This window comes from Lithobates pipiens, unplaced genomic scaffold (assembly GCF_037356315.1).
Source record: "Lithobates pipiens isolate NorthernLeopardFrog02 unplaced genomic scaffold, aLitPip1_a1.2 Scaffold_28, whole genome shotgun sequence".
Classification (NCBI taxonomy): Eukaryota; Metazoa; Chordata; class Amphibia; order Anura; family Ranidae; genus Lithobates; species Lithobates pipiens.
Window position 1 is genome coordinate 68110025 of NW_027507789.1, and position 19407 is coordinate 68129431.

A 19407-nucleotide genomic window follows, 5' to 3' on the forward strand; every position below is an offset into this window, starting at 1 on the left:
CCCTTTTTTATACGTGATTGCATACCCTCTGTTCTCAGCTGCATGAGGAGAAAGCTGGGGGAGGAGAAACAACACACTGGACACTGGTCTTCCTAGTGAATGGCTGTGCAGGGGGGGGGGGGGGGGAAGTCAGCACAAGTCTATTCCTTGGAGTAGAGCAGGCTGAGTTTGCAGCACAGCTGTGACCATCCTGTGCTCTCATGCCTAGTGTGGTTAGTTTTTAATAGGAAAGCAGAGATACCGGCAGGAACACCAGGGATTTCACACAAAAAAGCAATACAAAGAGAACAGGATGCTTTTTCATACAAGTACATGGAATCAAGAATATGAAATTTGATTTAAACACATTCTTTATCTGTATTTGCACTATGGCAAAAACAATTCTCATCCCATCTTTATAACATATATCATTGTATTACCAAAATGTAATTTTTTTTTATTTGCCTCTGAAAAATGAAGTTGCATTCTAAAAGTAAAACATAAGAACATTAAAATGTTAAAAGAAAACAAATATTTTATTTAGGCAATCAATAAGAAACAGTCCTGTTAATTTTTCCAGCAGAGATGGACAAAAACTCACAAAAATATTTACAAATATAACAAAGAATTCCAAAGGAGTAACATGGGTAATATTAAAAATAGAGAGAAAAAATAAAATAGCCATTGACCATTGCAACATTATTTTTCATTGTAATATTCAATAAAAATACATATTATAAATTAGCTATAACCTTGAAAGAAATTAAATTAACAATGTGTATGCAAGATGTTTATTCCAGGTTTGGGACTTCGCAAAGGGTTAAAAATGTGCTGGGAATCAGTTGCTGCATTCACATTTTGCTACATACAAAGTTTGGGTTGAAATAAAGGTACAGTGTAAATACAGAATAAAACATATTTGGCTTGTAAATTGCAAAAATCAGTTGAATGAAATAAGTGCAATTTAAAGTGAATCCATCAGCTAACTCAGTGTTTAGAAACATGCAGCCCTAAAGCTGATAAAGCAAAACTCCACCTGTTTTCTTTTTGGGTTAATAAAGCGAGGATTCCCCATTCCCAGAAGAAGGGATTCCCATCTTCTGCAGTTGTACAATTATTACAGGCACAGTTCCCAGTGTCAATTGTTGGGTTAAATCCTCCATATATTCCTATGGAACTCAGTGTGGGTTTGGACCTAGCCTAACTCAAGCTAGAATGCAAAAAAAAAAAAATACAATGGGTATGCAACATACAATGTTTATCAACTCTAGCTTTTTTGCCCCAGTTAGAATCTTGCAAAATTTTTGAAGACAGGGACTGAACATGACATTATTTGTGCCAAATCAAGAGTCACACTCCACGCAATCACTAAGAAACAGAGAAAAAAGTGTCATGATGAGTTCACTTTTTTCCCCATGTCCAGTACTCTTTCTGCTTTTTGACAAAACACAGAAGGCTTAGCACTTTCACAAACTCTTGCCTTATGTAGGTAGCTTCACAGACTCACATTTTCATTGGAGGACACATCTCTGCTTTAAATCATTAAAAAAGGGTTGTAGTGTCATCTGCAGGAGCAGGACATAGATTTAACTAAAAAAGACAAAAGACAGCCCAGTTATCAGCCTGGCATCTAGGAGCAAGGAATTTTACTTCAAGAAAGTTGCTGGCTGGGTGACAGACCAAATAATAAAGTTCTGCTAGTCTTCCCATTTTCAAGCCAATGCTCCCCACTCTCTCCTTCCAATTTAATCTCATGTGTCTCAGGTGGTGGAGTAATGTATTTTAATTATGGTGTGTGAAAGAGCCAGGGTTGCCCCAGTGGAAAATATATGACTGTGCTCCCAAGGGGAGGGAGTCATGATCAAGCAGTCAGTTCAGGTTTATCTACCCTCTGTGGTGTGCCCAGAGAGTGTGGGAGCTGTAACCGACCACTAGTATCAGGCTGCAGAAGTGGGCATAGTACCAGACTTTGGCAGGAGTCAGGCAGCCACAACTGTCATGTTTGATAAGGGCCCAGTGCCCTATCACTACAGGAACTAGGAATGATCACTGGAGGAAGGGGTGGTTCTTCACTCATGAGCACAGATGCTGGGAACAGGGATTAGGAAGAAAAAGCAGTCAGCCTGTAGATACTGGGGACAGCTACTATGAACGGGAAGCTGGAAAAAAGGGGTGCTAAGTTCACCCTTTTGTTGGCCAGTCGCCACTCTGTGGATGGGCCACAGGACAGGGATTCCTTCTCTGCTTCACTTGTGGTATGGAGATGGAGGGAGCTATTCACCATAACATTGGTGCCATTCATAGATGTCTTGGAACACCAGGCTTAGTCGCCTTGAGGTTCAGGCATACTGATTTTGTAGTACACTTTATTGTGCGCAGTCTTACCCAGAACTGGAGTTCCACCTTTTCATCAACATTCATACTCTGGAGGCACTGGGGTGGATTTTAAATCTTAAGAAGTTCTTGCTGGTTTTGTAATTTTGCCGGGAATACCTGGGATTGACCGTGTACACAAACCAAGCCAAAGGGTGTTTCTGTGTAAAATTAAAGAAATTACAACTTCATGTGCGCAGTTGGACGTCCAATTGGAGTTTTGGTCTCATGATCATGACAATCGAAGAGCAAAATTACACCAGCTGGGTTCAAGAAACAGAGAAACAAGTCTTCTCTGCCTCTGAACAGGGAAGTCAAGGTAAATCATCTGAAAAAGTCACCTCTAGCTTGGTGACTCCAGTCCCCTTGGGTGCTAGTCAGGAAGCTGTTCCTCCTGCTTTGCTGTAAAATAACAACAGTTGCCAAACTGTGCAGCTGGTCAAAAGTACTGGGTCTGCCTAAGGCTCTTGGAGCCAGGAGGAATCCCTGTTTTCCATCAATGTGCTTCAACTTTGAGTGATCAGTGGGGCTCTGTTTTGTTGGATGCACCTAATGGTAGGACACCCTGTGCAGGTGCAGTCAGACAATGTCATGGTGGTGGCATATATAAGGGAGGGACCAAGAGCTCAGCAGAAAAGCTTGTGGTATTGTGCATCTTAAATTTGGCAGAGAGTCACATGTCAGCCGTTTGCAGAAGACATACCAGGGTAAGTAAAATTATTTCACTAAAAAGTTTCTAGATCGGTGAGAGCGGCCCTTTACCCAGAAGTCTTCCAGTCATGTAGAATGCAGATCTCAATCTTCTGTCATTGCTACTGTGCTGAATGAGGTCTAAGGTATACTGGTGATTCTAGTCCCTATGAACTAGTCCCACAGGTCAAGGTACATAGTTCTTGTTTGATAGTGGATGCACCTTGGTGCCTTCTATTTGGAAGACCCATTGTGGCAAGGGCATGTTTAACACCCTGTATGTTGAAAGTCAAATACTGAGAAAGATGGCTTTTAGATAAGGTCATCTATACCATGCTCATATTTTACATAGTCTTTTTACATAGTTAGTAAGGTTGAATAAAGACACCAGTCCATCCAGTTCAACCCGAGTATCTACAATTGTCCCCATCACTGTACATTGCCCACTCACATCGGTCCCTACCCTCAAGGAGCCCACAATCCAAGGTCCTCATTTATATACTAGGGCCAATTTTGGACAGAAGCCAATTAACCTACCTACATGTCTTTGGAGTCACATTATCATAAGTCAACATCTACAATGTATTATCGTAGAGGGAAAACTTTTTCTTTTACATGGTATGAGTCCCTGAAGTTTGGCTTTTCTTCAGCACCGGGTAAAGCAGCAGGTGGCTTTAAGAACTATTGAGGTCATGTGTCATTATTGGGGGCTCTGTTGCAACATTTTCTGGTGCTGCTGCCGCTTATCCACACCTTTGGTCAGGATGTTATGCATGTCGCCCCTCCAATCAGGCCACCATTGTCATTGTGGGACCTTACCTGGTCAATGTTGAAAAAAACACCTTTCAAAAGTATTAATGAGATTATGCTGCTAACAAAATGCCATTCCTAATAGCCATTACTTCAGCGCATAGTTTTGGAGCTGATGGTATTGTCTTGTAATCCTTTATTTTTGATCCTTCTTAAACATAAGGTTGTTCTGTGTCTGAGACCCTTCTTTCTGTCTAAGGTAGCATTTTCTTTCCACGTAAATAACAACATTGTACTTCTGTCATTCCATCCTATGGAAACTGCTTAACAATCCTTAAATACAGTCAGTGAAATAAGGGTATATTTGAATGTCGTATCTTTTAGTTTTGCATGTTAGATTCCTTTTTGTGGGTGGAGAATTTACTCTATCCTACGCTGGATCCAGAAAGCTACTTTCAATGTACATGCTACCAAGCACTGAGAACTGTTTCTGGTTACAGTGTATTCCACAAGAGCAGTAAGTGCATCCTGAGCTTTCCACGATCAAGCATAGATTTCCTAGGTTTGCAGACAGTTCATACATTCACTACATTTTACAAGGTGCCAGTTCTGCCTGTAAAGATTTGCAGGGGGCTATTTGACTGGCCTGTATCATTTTCTTTGAGAAGGCTAGTCAAGTTTCCCTTTTTGCCTACCTCTTGGTGGCACTGTTTTGGGATATCCCTGTGGTAATGATATAAACCAGAGTTATATCCTCCAATGACTTAAGGTGGTTGTAAACCCTTAAGCCCCGTACACACGAGCGGACTTTTCAACATCCAAAGTCCGTCAGACCGAGTCCGTCAGACTATCCGATCGTGTGTGGGCTGCAACGGACTTTAGCTCCGCAAAAGTCTGACGGACTTTAGAAATGAAGCATGCTTCAAATTTTCCCGACGGAACTCCGCCGGACCCGGTCCCCTTCGAAAAATCCGCTCGTGTGTATGCTACTCCGACGGACTAAAACCGACGCTAGGGCAGCTATTGGCTACTGGCTATGAACTTCCTTATTCGAGTCGGGTCGTACGTCATCACGTTCGAATCCGTCGGAGTTTAGTGTGATCGTGTGTGGCCAAGTCCGTTCGGCCGAAAAGTCTGTCAGAACTCCGGCGGAACTCCGGCGGAACTCCTTTGGAAGTCTGTCGGACATAAGTCCTCTCGTGTGTACGGGGCTTTACATATACCCAGTGAAGGGACTATCCTCAGGTGATATGCCGAGTTGAAACCAATCCTCCTACATACATTGTACCTGTTCATATTATATCATAGTCTTCTTGTCTCTACATCCATTCAAAGTGCACAATTTATAACCTTATAGGGGGCAGAGACCTGAAGTTACACTCTGCAGAGCTCAGCTCTGAGAGCTGATTGGTGGGAAGGGACACCCCCCCCCCCCCCCACACACACACAGTTCACAGAAACACAGCTGAGGCTCTCAATCTGCTGGAAGTCCCTCCCTTGTCACCATTTTTCTCTTGGTGTCAGGAGAAATTTTGAGAAGTGAATTATGCTGATAGCAGAGGAACAAAGCAGCAGACAGAAATTAAACCTAGTGCTCTTAATTGAGAGAAGTACATACTATAGAGCGGTATGCTTTGCTCATACTGCATGTCTGAGTTTTACAACCACTTAAAAAGGAAAAAAAAGGCTTCTTGAATGTAACAGGACCCACTGCTGCTCCCTGTGAGTTTAAACATTTTGTTTTTTTAAGCACTGCCAAGATTGCTAACTGAATTTGTTTTACAGAATGGGATGTTTTGCCCACAGAACAAACTGTCCTTGCACTGTATTTTTTTAATGTGTTTTTTTTGTTTGTTTTTCAACCTCCTACACTATACCCAGAGATGTGTCTGTAAATAAATGTAGAGAAAGAGACCTTACCATGAGTACAAACCAAATCCTATGGTAGATATGGTTACTAAACATCTCCATCATACTTTTTTTTGGTAAGCTGGTACTGATAAAGATGTTATGGCATTTATTTCTGTGAATATTAACAACAGCATATTAGTGGTTATAATACAATGTTATGAATTTGTTTTTATAAAGCGAATAAGGGACCAATGTGAGTGTGCAATGTACAGGGATAGGGACAATTGTCAACACTCACTCAGGTTGAACTGGATGGACTGGTGTCTTTATTCAACCTTACTTACTAACTAACTATGTAATAAATAGTTTAATACATAGTGGGTCATTTGTTTTTTGGATTGTCTTTTGAGAGGTTGGAGAAGAGCTAAACTGCAAACTATACTATTGTTTCAATTTTTTTGAACTCACTCTGTTTTAAAGGACACTTGTATTGAGAAATAGGTAGACTGTCACTGCTGAACTCCTAAAATGCCTGTTGCCTACATGTCTCTGCTTTCGGTGCTTCAAAGCAATGACCTAGAGAAGGCATGCAGATATCTAAGCAGTCTATTTATAAAGGATTCAATGTGCAAGTTACACAACAAATGTTTGCTAGACATTCATTTGTCTGAATTTTATTGCATTAATTTTGAAAGGATTCATCCCATGGAAAAGTGGTAGGTAGGCTAATCTTGTTTGACTTTTAAATGTGTTTCTTATTGGAATCTCTTATGTAGACGCTGATGGGAAAATCTTGTTAGACTTTAAGGCTGGATTCAGAGCAGTCCGGTGTGAATTCCAGCTCCGTTCTCTGTGCAATGAGAAAAAGCAGCTGTTCAGCGCTTCCTCTCCATTGTAGCTTCGGATCAGCTAAGCAGGGAGAGAAGGAGGTGTAGTGAGGAGGACAAGAGAATGCCTGTTCACTACAGAACGCATCTGCGAATCAGATGCGTTCCCATAGCAGAATATGTGCCTGCAATCCTAGATATAATATATAATATGTGAACCAGACTGATTGAAAGTAATAGATTTTAAAATGTTCTGCGAATTGGATGTGGTGTAAGCAGCATCCAATTCGCATAGGTGTGAACCCAGCCTTAATGTGACAGGCAAATCTTGTTTGCAATTTTCAAAAAAGGAATTCACTTACTATTTTAGAGGATTGACCCATCATCTTCAAACAAGATTTACTCAGTAGTTGAACACTACATGAGTGTCCCAAAAACATTCTCTGTGAAAATTCCACAACAAATTACATTTAAATAGACCCCCAAGCAAAGTTTAAACTACAATGTACTGATCTGTGCTCTTTTTCCAGCGAATAACTAAAAGGTATCAGATTAACATGACAGTCAACACAGTACTGCACAGTTCAACACAGAGTATCGTCCATGATACTTTTTTATTTGCACTGTTAAATTTGGTGGTCCAAAAGCTTTCTTCTATGGTCCAAGTAGTACTGCACTGCAAATAAAAAAAAACATCATGAACAATACTCAACTGGGTTGTCTCATGAGCACTAAAGGTTCTTTCTTTCACACGTGAGGTTGCGGGGGGGGGGGGGGGTATGGGTAAAACCCCATGATTGAGCCATGCTTTTACCACGCTCCAACTTCTACCCTCTTTAGCTGCAGAGGCTGCAGCCAAGGCCGTAAAGCTTTGCTTTTTTGCCCATAACGGGAATTATACCCCGTCGCTTTTAGCGGCTATAACACCCATTTCAAGCGAATAGATGCGATTGCTGTGTGCTAGTGCAGGATTCAAGGGGTTAAAGAAGGAGGAAAGGAGGTAATCCGAATACACCTACGACCACCTTAAAGTGTTTATAACACCTTTTTCCCCCCCTAAGATAACAAACATATTATACTAATTTTCTCTGAGTGCCCCCTAACTGTGTGCTGAGGGAGCACCCATATGAGAGTGCTCCTGGGCTAGGCTGTGTGTGTCCATAGACACACACAGTGGGGCTCAGCCCTGTTCCCTGCTCTTTCCCCACAGGATTTGACTGAAAGAGTTCCATGTTTTTTTGTTTATTAAAAGTCAGCAGCTACAAAAAGTATAGCTGCTGACTCTTAATAAACAGACACTTACCTGTTCCACAGTCCAGCGATGCAGCCGCACGGAGCCCTGCTCCCCTCCCCTCCGTGAAGCCGCACGGAGCCCCGCTCACCTGTCACGTGTCCCAGAAGATTGCAGAGAGGGAGGGGGTGCCTAGGCGGCCCGTAGACAGAACCATTAATTGGGACAGGAAGTCCCACTCAAAACTAAGCACCCACTTCCCCCCCAAAAAAATGACATGCCAAATGTGGCATGTAAGGTGTCGAGGAGTCCTTAAAGCGGAAGTTCCACTTTAAGCTAAGAAATGTCTTAAAGTTAGAGCCACTTTGAAGTAATTGTAAAAGCCTTTTTTTTTTTTTAGTACAAATAAAAAAGAAATTAGGTAATGCTCTGTGCAATGGTATTTCACACATCGGCCGCTTACTTCCAGACCCCCGCCAGCACTGTCCTCACCTCCTCTCCTTCCTGTGGGGACACTAGCTGTGTGTGTCCATAGACAAACACACATGCAGTACAGCCTGGCCACGCTTCCTGCTCCCTCCTCACAGGATCTGATTGACAGTAGAAGGAGCCAATGGCTGTAAGACTAGGAAGAGGGGAGAGAACTCCTGCAGTCAGGCACAGTGCTGGATCGAGAGTGTTTGGGGGAAAGGAGGGGGAACAACAAGTGGAAAAACATTTTTTACATTAACCACTTGCCCTCTGGAAGATATACCACTCTTCATGACCAGGCCATTTTTTTTGCAATATAGCGCTGTGTTACCTTAACTGACACTTCCGTGGTCGTGCAACGCTGTACCCAAATACCATTTATGTCTCTCCCACAAATAGAGCTTTCTTTGAAAAATGTTTTTTTTTTTTTTTTTTACATTTTGCTATAAAACACATCCAATAAGAAGATTAAAAAAATCAAATCTCTTCATCAATTTAGGCCAATATGTATTCTGCTACATATTTTTGGTAAAAAATCCCAATAAGTGTATATTGATTGGTTTGCGCAAAAAGTATAGCGTCTACAAACTATGGGATATTGTGCACCCCAGACCCGGAGGTGTCAGATCACGTACTAGGTACATGATCTGGTGCAGAGACCTGCGGCAGTATATCTACAGTGGGCGGTCCGCAAGTGGTTAATGCAGAGAATGCATTAAGGTAAAGAACATTTTAACTTTAGAACCACTTTAAGGCCTCATGCACACAGGACATTTTGCAAACTCTCCTAGCCTTTCCTCCTGGCAGCAGCCTTTTGGCAGAAAAAAAGCCTGACGCTTGTAAAAGTGTCTAAAGCTTTTACAAGCTTTTAGGCATGTTTACAGGCATCAAGCGTTTGGGCATTAACTTCATTGGTCAGAATAATCATTTATTAAGTGCTAAACATGCCGAGTGTTTACACGTTTTCAGCAGCGTCAAGTATTTTTTCAGCCAAAACTTTGCTTCTCTTGGATACACTGACAGTTTTTTTTCCCCCTGCCTGTAAATACTGCTAAAAGCATATGTGTGCATGGACACATAGGCTAACATGCAGGGGAGTTTAGAGGCAGTACAGATTTCATTCACTTTGACCAAATATTCTGCAGACACCGCCACTTCACATGACTAGAAACAGAATGCTACATGATCTCTATTACAGTAGACAAGCTGATGCGCATTTCAGTAAACCTTCTCATCCCCACTAAAGCCTGTCTAATGGTGAATGTGGATCTAAAATTTTCAGTTTTTCTATAAATGTGCACAAAAAAAGTGTTCCCTGAAAAATTAAGTTGAAAACGAATTCACTGCAGTGAAGAGAAACCGCTGGCTGAAAAACCTGCAGAATCGGGAATGTTGCATTCATGGTCCACAATGCATACCGGGGTTCCTCCTACCAGCCCCTCCATGACACTATAGTACAGTATTAAAGGAGTTGTAAAGGCGGAGGTTTTTTATTTATCTTAATGCATTCTATGCATTAGGATAAAAAACCTTCTGTGTGTAGCAGGCTCCCCAGCACCCCCCTAATTACCTACCTGAGCCCCTTATCTCTCCAGCACAATGTCCACGATCCCCTCAGCCATGCAGGACACTCCTCCTGATTGGCTGTGACAGAGCAGTTGCCTCATTTGCTCATGCGGCTGTCAATCAGTCAGTTAGCCAATCAGCGGAGAGAGGGGTGGGGCCAGGTCGGGGCTCCATGTCTAAATGGATACCCGGAGCTCTGACTGGGCTTGGGTGCCCCTTGTATCAAGCTGCTGATTGAGGGGCACTCGAAGGAGGGATGGGCTAGGAGAAGTGAAAAGGAACCCCGAAAAGAGGAGGATCCAGGCTGCTCTGTGCAAAACCAACCGCACAAAGGAGGTATTACATGTTTTTTTTTTTTTTTTTAAATAAACAAGCCTTTTACAATCACTTTAATGTAAGAGCCAGTAGCTCTACAAGATAAAATATATGATGGGGATATTTACTAGTGCTTACTAGTCTACCTCCAGTGAATGGACCAGTGCATTCCCAAAGTGCCACAATGAACACTTCCTGTTGTTGGCCTTGATTCAGCCATTTTCAACACTGTTGCTGTGTCATGTAATACCCCATAGACTTCTATGGGGTAAATTTTTTCTCTGAGATACCAAAGCTGGTGCAGGGAGGTTCCCTTAGATGTAATTTTCAAGAGGGCTGAATCCATTGTGATATTCTTAGTAGGACATTTGAACTCAAAGAAGAGAAAAAAAGGCTGTTTATCCAACCCAAGAAAGTGGCCCCTATATATAAAGGAAAAATGGTAGGAAGATAGTAAAGGAAGGCGATTTCCTCCAGTGACTTTTTAAAAGGAAATGGGAAATCTCCCTATTGGATTCTCTCAGCCTGATATAGCATCTCCCCTAGTGATTTTCAAAGCTTTAAGCATTAACCTGTAGAGGTCAGAATAACCTTTTATTTAAAAAAAAATATTTGGTATGTTCAAACAACTATGGCAAATGGAGGTTTTTTTTATTGAATTTTTAACCTTATGAATTTTTTGTAATAAAGTTGATTATATTTTTAACTTGATTAAATCTGTTTGAGTTGTGCCTTAAAAATCCTGCTATTAAATAGACACATTTTCTTCATATAGATTTGTTTGGGTTGTTGTACGGTTTGCAGCCAACGTAAAGATTTCAATTAGCAGATGCAACAGCTGCAACACAGCTAATACAAAAAAATCAAGGAAAAGACGGTTTATATTTTGTACAACGTAATCAATAAATAGTGGGACAGGCAGGACAAACACACAAACAGTAATATTTGCTCTTTGTCACATTCCCTTGAAAACATTATCCTAGTGCTTACCTTATGCATTTAAATGTGGTATAGACAACAGAATTAACACTGCACTGTTAATTTTCAAACCTTTAACAGTTTTATCGCCTGTTGATTCTACCAGTAAATCCACTGGTTTTCCACTTGCTGTAACAGGTCAAGCTGTTCAGCCGTTCAGGACAGTTCATCCGATTATTATTTGCACAAATTTTTTTTCCGGACGATGCCATATCAAACGATGTGGCAATGTTTAACTAGTTCCAGACTGGCTCACATCTTTTTACGGGGCAGAATGGCATCCTTGTGCGAAACGCTGTATGGGTACGGGGTTCCCTTTAAGAGCCGTCAGAGAGCCTGCCACGTGGGATCGCATGTACGAGAGCCAGCACGGAGATTTGTGTGTGTGTGTAGGAATGACTTTATGTGTCCTACCCTAGTCAGTCCTATCCCCATACTGTTAGAACACATTGAGGGAACACACATTTAACCTCTTCTGTTAATTCCTTCCCTGCCCCTTCCCTGCCAGTGACATTTACAGAGTAATCAGTGCAAATTTATAGCACTGATCACTGTATAAATGTCATTGTCCCAAAAATTCGTCAAAAGTGTCTCATCTGTCCATCACAATGTCACAGTACCGCTAAAAATCGCAGATCACCGCCATTACTAGAAAAAAAAAATTTAAAATAAAAATGCCATAAATCTTTCCCTTAGTTTGTAGATGCTATAACTTTTGCGCAAACCAATCAATATACAGTTACTGCGATTTTTTTTTTTTTACCAAAAACATGTAGAAGAATACTTATTGGCCAAAACTGATGAAGAAATTAGTTTTTTCTTAAAAAAAAAAATGGAGATATTTGTTATAGCAAAAAGTAAAAAATATTGTTTTTTTTCAAAATGGTCGCTCTTTTTTTGTTTATAGCGCAAAAAAGAAAAAAATGCAAAGGTGATCGAATACCACCAAAAGAAAGCTCTATTTTTTGGGGAAAAAAAAATGTAAATTTTGTTTGGGTACAGGGTCGCATGACCGTGCAATTGCCAGTTAAAGTAACACAGCGGCAAACTGTAAAACGTGCTCTGTTCAGGAAGGGGGTAAAATCTTCCAGGGCTCAAGTGGTTAATCTGTACAGTTGTCGTTCGAAAATGCATTACAAATACATTACAACACATGACATCACTTCCAATTTTTTATTCTATTGTACGAGAATTTTCATGACTTTAGTAAACTCTTCAGGTTCGATCTGAAATTAGCATGCAAAATCATTCATCCGATAATTTCATTGTGTGTACAGGTTTTATACCCAAGGCATGCCTTGAACAATAACTGTTAGTTACTAGTGTACTTATGTAAGCTCTTAACTGAACTATCAAGCCATCAAATAGCTGGTATTATAGTTGATCACATGTGCAGCACCATGGCAACTGCAAACAAAGGCTAAGATAGTAGCTTCCTTGGCTGTAAAGGATAGGAGGGTTAAGTACCACTTTGAAGCTGGCCTTGAACCAAAATAAAAAAAGGTTTGCTTGTTTATTCACAACCCATCCCACCAAATAAACTTATGCTGGGGAAAGTACAATTGGCATTGTACTAGATCATCTTCTTGTGTGATTTGGGGTAGTTAGCACTGACATGGATCTTACTGAAGGATTTTGAATTCACCTCCTATGGAACAGAATCTGGGTAATGGTAAGTATATTTACTAAACATTTTTCCCCAAGGGATTGTATAATATGTAAGTTGAATATTTTTTAAAGAATTGAGGGAATCTCTACAAACAATTCCCTTTTTAGGCATTTGTCACTGGGACAGGTATACCCTTACCTTTTTTTCTGGTGACAACTATGAAATTATAATTTTGCTTTTGTGGCAATGGTTACTAGGTTAATCGGAGTGTAATTTCCCCAGTGGGAACACAGACAGCAATAAAAACTTGACAGAGGTTCTATACCTTCTCTACTCTATCAAAAACGGACAAATGTTTTAGCTATGTAAACATTTTATATAAAATAACTTGCATTTTCGATTTATTCGTTTTTTGAGGCTGGGCTCACACTATTGCGAATTCCGCATTCAATTCTCATGAGATTGTGACCGGATTTCTGTGGAACACATCTCCAGAGAGGCTCCGGTGCATTTTTTGGTCCTTTCCAGGTCCGAATTCAGACAAAAATTCGGGCTGAAATCGGACCTGAACCGGTGAATGGAGATGCACTAAACCCCTGCTGTGAGCCGCTCCGTGCTCTAGTGTGAACCCAGCCTTCAATAACTCCCATGTATGTGTAGATTAGCAACTAATTAACATATGGAAGTTGGTGCTTTGTTTATCTGAGGTTACCTAACCTTAGAATTTCCTTTCTAGGAAGAATATAGTCGTATACAATATAAACAATTCATGTACAACTTAATAAAAATGTGAAAAACATAAAGGATCGAACTTTGTTTGAGGATAAAAGTATGCATTGTAAACTAAACAAAGACCAGAAAATCAGAGCATTACAGTGGGGACATTTATGTTTCAGCATACAGAGTTCCATGCCTGCACAGAGCTATCCACAACCAATGCCTGCCTACATGTCTGCGCATTGTTTTAACCAAGAAGTTTAAATCCAGGTTATCACCAGGTATTTACCTATTTCCCCTCTCTGAAATATTTGTTACTGTAAGTAAAGGCAGTATAGTAATCAATGTGGTAAACAGCATACATTACCTATTTAGTTCCCCCAGTCCTGTACAGGCTTTTGTCTGCCAATGAGAATCTTCCAAATTTAGGTTGTTGCAATAGGGATCAGCTACAGAAACAAGCAAAATATGAGCACTTCCCAATAGGCCAAATTCATATATAATTTATGTTTTTCCCACTTGGCAAATGTCTATACATGCATAAAAGCACCCACACCTGGAAAGATATTGTTTTATTATGCAGTAAACCTTGGGATAATCGGGCTGCATTCTGTATGTGATTGATACTATCAGGACACTGAAAGTGGTTGTAAAGGCATTTTTTTATAAAACAATAAACATGTTATACTTACCTGGTTTGTACAATAGTTTTGCACAGAGTGGCCCCTAACCGCCACGTCCAGGGGTTCCCCGCTGGCACTCTTAGTTCCTCAACTTCTTTGTGCACCCCCATAGCAAGCCCTTTCCTATGGGGATGCCTGCAGGGCTTGAGCCTGAGCTGGGCTATGTGTGTCTATTAACACACAGAGCATGGCTCAGCCCAATGCCCTGCTCACAAGATTTGATTGACAGTAGCAGGAGCCAATAGCTCCATGGCTTCCGCTGCTGCCTCTGTGAGCAGAGAGAGAGAGGCTGCAGACAGGCATAGTCCTGGATTGAGATAGGACTCAGGTAAGTATACAGAAGGCTGAGGGAGTGATACAAATACTGAGAATTCATTTTTACCTTAATGCAGGGAATTCATTAAGGTATCAATGTTTTGTCTTTAGAACCACCTGAAGCCTCTACAGCAGGGAGTGTTGATATTTTTTAGTCAATCTATAATTTATCTTGGGTGAAAAAGCAGAAATGAAAAGACGTAATCAGGGGCTCCCCAATAGCACCAGACATGCATGTAATACTGAGGAGTTTGAGCATTATTTCCTAAGTGATGAGAATTTCAAGTTACAGGGTAAAATAAAAGAGTCACTTAACTATCCCCTTTCCCAGCAGTACATAATTATATTTTGTTTGTTCCTGCACTGCTCTATTTGGCCCCACTAGGAGAGGGGGAAGAAAGCCATGTGTAAGCTCCAAATCAACTTTCTGGAGCTCATATGGAGCTTTAGACTTCTTCCTGGGCACCATGTGCCAGTACTGGGCCAATTACAAGGCACTTCACACTGTCACGTGGCAGAGGGAGAGTGAATCACAAGCACACCCAAACCTGGTGGGGTAAGAGGTTATGTGACCCTTTTACTTTGCTCAGATTGGAGAGGGAGAACCAATCAGGTAATAAATGCCTTTTTTTAAATGTTGGCATATCCACTGCCTTAGAACTATTCAAAAACTCATGCTAATTAAGGTACTAAATAGATCAAAATAAATGAAAACACCAAACTGCAGCCGCTGTGCAAATGGTGCTGTAACCTTAAAAGTGATAGAATATATGAAGCAGCGCTGACTGATGTTATAGAGGAAGTTGGTGTTTTGTTTACACTGATCGTAATTGGTCGCTTTATTCTCCCGAGGGAGGAGTGATCTCCCCTCTGGTATAAATGGATTGCAAGGAACTGGAAGTGATGTCCTTTGATGACGTCCTGGAGGAGGGGCAAAACGTGTCAACGCACTTCCACTTTACGTTAACCATTGACGCAATTTCCGCCTTCGTGGAACACACACCATACAATGGCGAACTCAAATGTTTTCACTGATGCCTGTTTTTGCCAGATATTCTGTAAGTGGCGCCTAGAATGCGTTCTACAACTTATTTTAGCGGTATTTCCCTATGAGCTTTTTCTTTATTTTCCCATCTATGGAGTGTGGCATATACTTTCTGTTATAAAGTACCCTCTTGGAAGAGTTTTTTGAGGAACCATCCTACACATCCCAGATCAATAGATCACTGCCTTTTTGACCCTGAACTGCGAAGCAGAGGGTCCATTGTTTCTGGTGAGTGGGGTCACCGAAAGGGGAGTGTGGCACCTCACACTTTGCAAGTTTGGAGCACCATTGCATATATAAGCACCAAACACTTTACAAATTTGTGCATATTATATATAATTTTGTTGCATTTTGATTTTGTATGGCACAGACATACCGATGTATATGGCACTAATCACCATGATTTGTATTGAATAATATATGCTGCCAGGGCTGTTATATATATTCTATATCCACTGCCTTGACTTAAATTAACAAAGTATCCAGTGCAAAAAAAGTGGAGTTATGCTTTAATAACGGTTATTGTACAAAACGTGTTGATTTATATACAGCAATGACATTTCCTGCTTTATGAGAATACCAACTTGTTTTAACCTACAGGTAAGCTGTTACAATCCAGGTAAACTGTTACAATCCAGATTAGGACCACCTGTGATTAGCCAGCTACTACAACTCCCAGCATGCTTCTCCAGCCAGAGAGTGCATAAATCTTCCACAAACATCAAACACAATTCTATTTTAATACAAACAGTCATTGAGGCGCATTATGTGACTTCAGGAAGGTGCAATGTCTGGGGCTACTGAATGCTTATTTACACATTGGTATAAATGTTTATGTACAAATATGCTAAGCCCCAATTAAATGAATAAAAAAAAACATTTACCCCAAAAGGTAAATATGAACAAATATCTACATCTTGTAATAAAAAAGTCACAACATAAATTGCTACATTTCTTACTATGTGTATAAAGTGAAATTTCACAGAAGCATAACTGGGGTACAATGAACAACAAACAAATAAAATAAAGTGTGAATGTGTATACATATTATATATGTATTAAAAAAAACAATTAAAATACATGTCTCATGTATGCAGAGGAAAACAAAGACAGTACAATAAAGACAAAAAAAACTTGCCAGCGCTCATCCTTCAAGTGGACCGATACTTTGTATCACAAGGTGCTTCAGGTTCTGCCGCGCTATCGGAGAACAGAATAGGCATAGGGCCAAGTGCAGAAAATTCTACTACCAAATGGGCAAAACAAAAGGAGGAGAGAAGACGACTCATATTGCCATGTTGGTAAAAAACAAAACAAAAAAAAAACGGGACATAACTTCAAAATACATGTACACATATCCAGAAAGCTAATTGTACAAAAGTTTCTTGCTACCCATATTAACTTTCCACAAATATTAAATTATGGGAACTTGAAAAAATACATTTAGCATAGAAACCAATGAGGCCTCCCTTTTAAATATAGTAAGGACTTGGGTTGCTCTAGGCAACAGTTCACATCAGATCTGATTTTTAATTTTTTATTCTTCTTAGTGATTGCTAATGTTGGAACAATGACAGCTGGAAGCTGATCAGTTGCTATGAGCACCAATTTTCTTTAAAACACTTCTTGTACATGAAAACCCACAATGCTCAGTATACAAATACTACTTTACATGGAATCCGCTCTCCTACAGACCATACAGCATTGCTTAATATGTTTGTGTTGGGTAACCTCCTACTTTCTAGATATTCCCTTCTACTGATGACTCTGGGAACATTCTCTCCTCTGCTCCAGGCCCCTTTGGTTCGGTAGATTATGTTCAGATGTGGTGGATTCTGGGGGTTTGGTTCAACCCTTGTCATGATTTGTGGGCATCTTCTCACCACCCCTCTGAAAAACAAGAGACAGGTGCATGCAACACAGATTAGGGAGGGAGGTTGGAATGGTTTCTTAAATAATAAAGTTTTGTTTTTACTATTAGTAGTATTTTAATATTATTACTAATATTCAGGAATAAAATTATTACACCCTCCTAACTAACATTAGCACTGTTTGCTATTTATTGTCAATGGTGCTCTCTAGACATTCTGGGCTCAATTCACAAAACGTCTACCGCTTTAAAATCAGCAGTAAAATAGCAAATTTTGCAATTCACCAAAAAATACTACTAAATAACCACATGTGCTATTTCTTTAAGTGATGCAGTATTTTAGTATAAAACTTGCGGTATATTTATACCAGCACTCACTGGTGTCCTTAACCACTTTCAGACCGGACCATTTTGCTGGTAAATGACCAGAGGTCTTTTTACACTTTGGCACTGCGCTGCTTTAACTGGTAATTGCGCGGTCATGCAATGTTGTACCCAAACAAAATTTGCGTCCTTTTCTTCCCACAAATAGAGCTTTCTTTTGATGGTATTTGATTGCCTCTGCGATTTTTATTTTTTGCGATATAAACGTAAAAAGACCGCAAATTTTGAAAAAAAATGATATTTTCTACTTTTTGTTATTAGAAAAATCCAATAAACTCAATTTTAGTCATACATTTAGGCCAAAATGTATTCAGCCACATGTCTTTGGTAAAAAAAAAGTCAATAATTGTATATTTATTGGTTTGCGCAAAAGTTGTCACATCTACAAACTAAGGTACGTTTTCTGGAATTTACGCAGCTTTTAGTTTACGACTGCCTATCTCATTTCTTGAGGTGCTAAAATGGCAGGGCAGTACAAAACCCCCCCAAATGACCCCATTTTGGAAAGTAGACCCCCTAAGGAAATTGATAAGAGGCATGTTGAGCCCATTGAATATTTTATTTTTTTGCCTCAAGCGATTGAATAATGACAAAAAAAAAATTTTTTTTTTTTTTTTACACAAAGTTGTCACTAAATGATATATTGCTCACACATGCTATGGGCGTATGTGAAATGACACCCCAAAATAAATTCTGCTGCTTCTCCTGAGTATGGGGATACCACATATGTGGGACTTTTTGGGAGCCTAGCCGCGTACGGGGCCCCGAAAACCAAGCACCGCCTTCAGGCTTTCTAAGGGCGTAAATTTTTGAGTTCACTTCTCACTACCTATTACAGTTTTGAAGGCCATAAAATGCCAAGATGGCACAAAACCCCCACAAATGACCCCATTTTAGAAAGTAGACACCCCAAGCTATTTGCTGAGAGGCATGTTGAGTTCATGGAATATTTTATATTTTGCCACAAGTTGCGGGAAAATTACAAACTTTTTTTTTTTTTTTTTTTTTTTAACAAAGTTGTCACTAAATGATATATTGCTCATGCATGCCATGGGCATATGTGAAATGACACCCCAAAATAAATTCTGCTGCTTCTCCTGAGTACGGGGATACCACATATGTGGGACTTTTTGGGAGCCTAGCCGCGTACGGGGCCCCGAAAACCAAGCACCGCCTTCAGGCTTTCTAAGGGCGTAATTTTTTGATTTCACTCCTCACTACCTATTACAGTTTTGAAGGCCATAAAATGCCAAGATGGCACAAAACCCCCACAAATGACCCCATTTTAGAAAGTAGACACCCCAAGCTATTTGCTGAGAGGCATGTTGAGTCCATGGAATATTTTATATTTTGCCACAAGTTGCGGGAAAATTACAAACTTTTTTTTTTTTTTTTTTTTTTCACAAAGTTGTCACTAAATGATATATTGCTCACGCATGCCATGGGCATATGTGAAATGACACCCCAAAATAAATTCTGCTGCTTCTCCTGAGTATGGGGATACCACATATGTGGGACTTTTTGGGAGCCTAGCCGCGTACGGGGCCCCGAAAACCAAGCACCGCCTTCAGGCTTTCTAAGGGCGTTACAGTTTTGAAGGCCATATAATGCCAAGATGGCACAAACCCCCCCCAAATGACCCCATTTTGGAAAGTAGACACCCCTAAATTTAGGGGTACACTAGTGAGACTAGGTAATAAATGGCGGGTGCCCTGAAACTATAAAAAAATAACTAACCAACCAGCGTCACCTG

General features: G+C 40.3%; 1 protein-coding gene across 3 annotated transcripts in view; it reads right to left on the reverse strand.

Annotated features, from left to right (window-relative positions):
- Positions 1–496: 496 nt before the first annotated feature.
- The window catches only part of MLLT6 (MLLT6, PHD finger containing), a 348373-nt gene continuing 329462 nt past the window's right edge, over positions 497–19407 (reverse strand). For all 3 annotated transcript variants that reach the window (XM_077459374.1, XM_077459376.1, XM_077459373.1), the window contains one exon: positions 497–17290. In XM_077459374.1, coding sequence (XP_077315500.1) covers positions 17249–17290 — 42 coding nt within the window. In that variant the 3' untranslated portion in view covers positions 497–17248. The remainder of the gene's footprint in view (positions 17291–19407) is intronic.